The following is a 6,000-nucleotide window of genomic DNA, read 5'->3' as shown; positions in this document are numbered from 1 at the left end:
TGCTCTGACGGAGCAGAAAATTCGGTGACTACAGGGATATGCAAATTGGAGGTAAAATTTTTGTTTGATGCTAGAAGTGGGCAGACATTGGAGAGTCAATATTTTTACGGCAGCTGAGTGCTTCACATGCAAAAAGGTGGGCCTCCCTGACGCCCCGCCCCGCCTTTCACTTTAATTGTATCACATTCAATGTGCACTTTTTCTTCTGCCAAAGATGCACAGCTAACCCACCTAATGACACTCCTGCCAAAGTGGGCACAGATGATTCCTTGCAGATACACATCTGAATTTCCACAAAAGGCAGGAGAGCAGCCCATGTAAGCAGCAGGCAGATGGGCTGGGTCCCTGCAGAAAAGCTTCATCAGGAGTAGCGCCTATTAAATGTTTCACTATACACTTAAATCTCAGAAACTAACAATATATACTTATTTTAAGTAAGGTGATTGTGTAATTGAGCTTTTGGCTTTCTTTCTTTCTTCTTCTTTCTTTCTTTCTTCCTTTCTTTCTTTCTCCCTCCTTCCTTCCTCCCTCCCTCCCTCCCTCCCTCCCTCCCTCCCTCCCTTCCTTCCTTTTCTTTCTATCCCCTGGTTGCAATGTAGTTTATCCAACATTTATTCGACATTTTTCTAGATGAGACCTATTTTGAAAGAGCCTGGAGAACAGCAGCAGTTAGATTTAAGCCCTGATAGAGGCTCACTTTTCATTCATAGTCAGAGCCTAAATGTGCTCTTCTTGTACCTAAACAGATAATAAGCAGGCAGCACGCTCCCCCTCCTTGACACAGCGCACTGAGACTAATCACACATAATTGGAGAGGAGGGGCAGAGGGCTGGCCACGCTATTGTGTCCAGAGGACAAACGGTCAGTTTATGAGGCTTTGAGTTGATGTAGTCATTTCTTATACATCTATAGGGGAAAAAAACATCCTGTTAAAAAAGAAAAAATAATGAGAGAGAGCAAGAGAGGACAGATTGAAACAATTAATTGGGACATCAGAAAAAAAGAGATTTATTTATTTATCCAGAAAAGAAGGGTAATGTTTTCTGTGTTTATAGATAAAGATTACTATTACTAAACAGAACAAAGGCAATTTAAAAAAAAAAAGGCGGGGGGGCAGGTGGAAATTATCAAAAGAAATTCTGCTATAGAAAGAAAACTGTTTAGATTGGTCCACAAGTCAAATTTTGATCTCAGACAGGGTGCTGACACATGAAAACACACAAAGGTTGGGAACAGAAGAGCAACAAGCTGCCTTAAAAAGGACCTGAGTGGGAGAGCTTCGGAGGACCAGAGAAGTGGGTGGAGCCCCGGGATGTGGAATGTTCCAAAGTGGGTGGAGCCCTGAGTCCCAGTGGCTGACTTCTCATCGCGTGGAAATCGTTCTCTCTGCATCTGATGTTTTCTTCTATCCCGTTTTGGTTAAAATAAGCAGAAGTGGGTAGTGGAGGTTTTCTTCATATATGTCCGACCCTTCGTTTTTCAACTGTAAATAACAGAAGTACCAAATGTTTACAAATTAGTATTAATGTTAATTTGGATATCATGGCTTCTTAACCTAAATACATAATTCTGAGAAATAATCACGGGAAAGCCACTGAACATAGTTTTTAGTAGCACCGGCTGGTGGTGATAATGGAATAGGAACCTGGGGTGGGGTTGATGTTCGTTTCGTTTTGTTTTAGGCAAGGATTTCCTGGTTGTACCCCAACTACACCAGGACTGAGGGGAAGCGAGGGTACCGTCATCCTTCCCAGAGGATGGGCTTGTCTCTGCCTGTGACAGGCTCTAGGCAGGCGAAGGTATTGGGATGACTGGAGACCCTTGCAATACCTGGGCACTGGGATATTTCAAAGACTGTCAAGGTCTCATGTGGGGGCATTTGCAGCAAGTAGTAGTTTAGAACCACTCCACTGCCAGGAACATATTCCAACAGAGCGACAACACTTGATGTTGCTAAGGAGAATTTCTGAGGGCCTTCTGTGACACATTTTTAAATCCCAACCAACCTTCAAACCTAAAGCACACGTTCAGAGAAACGATGGGTAAAGTACACTTTATCCCCTCATGTGGCTAGACAGCACGCTTATATTTATTCTATAAATAGCAGTTTGTTTCTTCTTTTTCTTCCTCATCTTCTTCTGATTCTTTTGAGACAGGGTTTCCCTGTGTAGCCCTGGCTGTCCTGACACTCACTCTGTAGACCAGGCCGACCTTGAACTCAGATCCACTGCCTCTGCCTCCTGAGAGCTGGGACTAGAGACATGGCCCACCCCACGTGGCTAGTTTGAAAGTTGGTATTTTTGAGCCAATTGTTAATTTATTTTTAATTTATAAGGGTCGGAAATCTTTTTGCTATACAGGAAAGCATTTAAAAAATTTTTAATTGTTTTAATTTCAGATCAGTCAATACTAGCTGCCCTAAACACACATCCCTTGGAGGGCTTCACAATTATATTCTGCTGGGTTGTCTGCTGGGGATGTGTTCACCTGCATCTTTTAGAAGTACTTCTAAATCCTATTCCAAAATGGTGACATGTCTTCAGTATTAAAGACAGGAACCATGAGCCCACCTTCTCCCCTGGGACCTAAGGCCAGTTTCACCTCCTTTCCTATTCATTCATTCATTCATTCATTCATTCATTCATTCATTCATTCATCCATTCATTCACTTGTTTGTTTGTTTGTTTGGAAGACAGGGCTTCTCTGTATAGGCCTAGCTGTCCTGTAGCTCACTCTGTAGACCCGCCTGCCTCTGCCTCCAGAGTTCATCAACCAAGGGCGGGCCGCACCGCCCAGCTTCCTTTCCCAAGAACAGGAAATAGGGTGGTTACTGATGTGAGCTCATTCGCTTTCTTAGATGTCCACTCACAAACGACTGGTCATCCACTTACAGCCTGTTACCACTCTCTAGTCTAATTATCATGAGAATTCCAAGAGATTGGCTTCCCCAACTCTGTGGGCTCTGAACACACCTTGTAGTCAGACATTGCCCTAGCAACAGAACAAAATCATTGAAACATTTCCCAGGGAGTAGAGGGGAGAGGAGAGAGAACCACCTTAGCTAAGTTCTTTTCTCAGGGCCTGGGGATAAAGGAGCGTTGATCACTCTGAGTCAGCTGACCTACTCTCCAGGCGCTAATATCCAGAGCCTCAAATGAGCTCTTTATAAAGTCCCTGAGGTAATATATGGGATAAATAATTCTTCTGTAAATATGGTTTAGAAATCACTTTTAATTTGAATTCTGTGCTGACCTCTGGAGGCCAAAGCGGAGGTTTGGCTGCCGGAAGGGGCCTGGAGACCAGCCTGGTTCTCCCTCTGAGCCTTTCTAGAAATGGGGGAGAGATCCACCTCACAAACACCCACCTGGTTATCTCTGACCAAGAAAACCTGTTAAAGGAGAGTCCTGGAGCACACACACAGCTGCTAGGAAATACTGGATTGGATGGGGGGATGTCACAAGACTAAGACTATTTCCATTTTACCCAGGCTATAATTCTCTGCTCAATTAATAATCATGATTTTTAAAAAGTAAGAAAGCACCCTGGGGGGTGAAAAGAACAAAAAAGCAAATTGTGAATAAAGCAAAATTTCAATTTCATAGTTTAAACCAGGGTCTTTGGGGACTCCACTAAATTATATAGGTGTTATTAGCTGCTTGGTGCTTTCTTTCATAATTGGATGTAACACACTCAGCCTTTACTGCTGCAGAGTCAGCAGCAGGCGTGGGGTTCACACTGTTTACCCTTTACAGTAGCCATGATTATCAACAGCACACACACAGATTACAAGCAGTAGCCACTTGTAATGTGGCATTCTGAATAGATCAGCAGAAGTGCAGTGTGGCTGTGAATTTCATACAATGTACTTACTGTCTTCACAGCTCAATCCCCCCCCACCCCCTCCGCTCCCCTCCCCCTTGGGCTACGTACAAAAATATAGAAAATAAAACCCCTCGATGGTTTTGCCAAAGTTAGAAAAACAAAACAAAACGACACAAAACCCAACTCGTGGCTTGGAAAAATTCTATTTCGAAAAGACCTTTGAGCGGCGTCATCAGCTAATTTCGATCTAAATCACGCCTTTTCCGGGCTAAACCGCCGGCTGTCTTAATAATCGAGGATCTTCGAGGTTTGCGCCACACCATGGGGCAGTACGTTTGAGTCTCAGCCTGGAGGGCCCGAGAGGAGGCCGGGAAGGAGAGGGAAGTGTTCTGTTATGATTATTTTTCCCCTTCCCCTGGTCCGGACAAACAGAAAAGCAGTATTTTAAAAGCGTACTCCACCTTTGGCTGCCCGGCTCCTGGGCATGGCGGCTGCACGGTGTGGGCACGCTTTAACAAAGGCACGGGCACAAAGTGCAGAATGGTACCGTTTTGATTACAGGCTTGCTTTTTAACGGAAATAAAATTTCACAGTTAACAATGAGGGGTGAAAAGTTTAAGAGGCAAAGCTGTTCCTCCTGATCGCTGACTGTTAATCAGCTTCATGGGTGGTTGCCTAAATCTGTAGATTTTTTTTTTTTTTTTTTACCTTGCACTACTGCCAAGATTGTAACTAATTTTTTTTCCCCTGTTGTAAGAGGAGGGTGAAAAACTCGGCATAGAAGGCAGCTGTGTATGAATGACGTGAGGCGCTAATGCAGAGGGCAAAATTAAAATTCATGAATCTCTTCACAACCATTTGTGTAACAAGATTAAGACGGGACAGCGGAAAAGAGCGGCATTATCAGGCGTGTTACAGTCCTCCAGCTGCTTACGGTCTATTCCAACACAGTAGGGCTAAGAGGATAACACGCAGCCCGAAGGGAAACGCTGCTCCTCCGATGGGGCGCAAGAGCGGCCCAGGGACGGTGGGCTTTGGCCAGAGATGCAGAGGAAGACAGGGGACTGCAGCTCAAGATGGGAAACTTTTAAGCCCTGGCTATTAGCACGCGGCCAACAAAGGCCGCCAGGGAGGCTCCCCTGCCTAGCCGGCCCTCGCTTCCTGGCGCTGCATGGAGGTGGCAGAGCCGGGGCACTGCGATTGGCCTCACAGGCTGGGGTTGAGACTCCTGAGTTCTGTGAGCAGGAAACAGGGCCACCCAGTTCTCCCTCTACCTGGTCCCTGTTGGTGTGTGTGTGCATGTGCGTGTGTGTGTGTGTGTGTGTGTTTGTGTGTGTGTGTGTGCTTGTGTGTGTGTGTGTGTGTTCGGTGGGGAGGTAGGAATTGTGAATCTGCTGAAAAAGGGGACACAGGGATGAACATTCTTGTGCTAGAAGCAAGATGTCAAACTAATTGAAATAGCTCTCATTGCACGCACACACACACACACACACACACACACACACACACACACACTCACACGCACGTGCCATATTTATTTATACCTTTGACCCAGGACTGCACAGTATCTCCCCTGGGTTCTACTTCCTGAGAACACCATTCTTGGGGAGGTTCACCCCACAACCACAAGGAAGACTATTTCTCAGCCCACTGTCAGCAAAGGCAGGAATTTGACTTGGGGGCAAACCTAAGGCCATTTCATTATTTAAAGAGATGTATTTGTGTTTGGGCCGGGGCTCTTCAGTTTGTGGTGACCTACCCAGTACACACTGGGTACAGCACACAATATGGATGTCAGAAGCGTACTCAGAGGTTTTCTGAGTGTGCTGTGTTAGCAGGGTAGGGCACAGCACTGGAAATCAAAGGAGAAGGCTGCCATCCACCAGAGACTGACAAGTTCTAGACAAAGGAGGGAGGCTGGCACCAAGGACTCGAGTCTCTTGCTTGTCCCATCCTACTTCAGATGTTTCAAAGAGGAGACAAGGGGTCTCCGGGGGGGGGGGGGCAATGCCTTACATCTCTGCTGGTGGAAGCACCCACACCTTCGCTCTCCTGAGCTGTCACTGAGAAACTAAAAGCATCTGTTGTTCTGAAGCGCAAGAGGACAAGAGGATGTCAAAGCGGCATTAGCTGACCCCGGAGTTCCAGCCTGACTCTAGAGAAGGCCACCTCACTCCT

General features: G+C 45.9%; 1 protein-coding gene across 1 annotated transcript in view; it reads right to left on the bottom strand.

Annotated features, from left to right (window-relative positions):
- Nucleotides 1-1,090: 1,090 nt before the first annotated feature.
- The window catches only part of CAMKMT (calmodulin-lysine N-methyltransferase), a 354,261-nt gene continuing 349,351 nt past the window's right edge, over nt 1,091-6,000 (bottom strand). The window contains exon 11 of the mRNA XM_080914884.1: nt 1,091-1,483. Coding sequence (XP_080771010.1) covers nt 1,406-1,483 — 78 coding nt within the window. The 3' untranslated portion in view covers nt 1,091-1,405. The remainder of the gene's footprint in view (nt 1,484-6,000) is intronic.

Source organism: Micromys minutus (assembly GCF_963924665.1).
Source record: "Micromys minutus genome assembly, chromosome: 3".
Taxonomy (NCBI): Eukaryota; Metazoa; Chordata; class Mammalia; order Rodentia; family Muridae; genus Micromys; species Micromys minutus.
The sequence above is the reverse complement of the archived record's forward strand: the minus strand, read 5'-3'. Positions and strand labels throughout refer to the sequence as shown.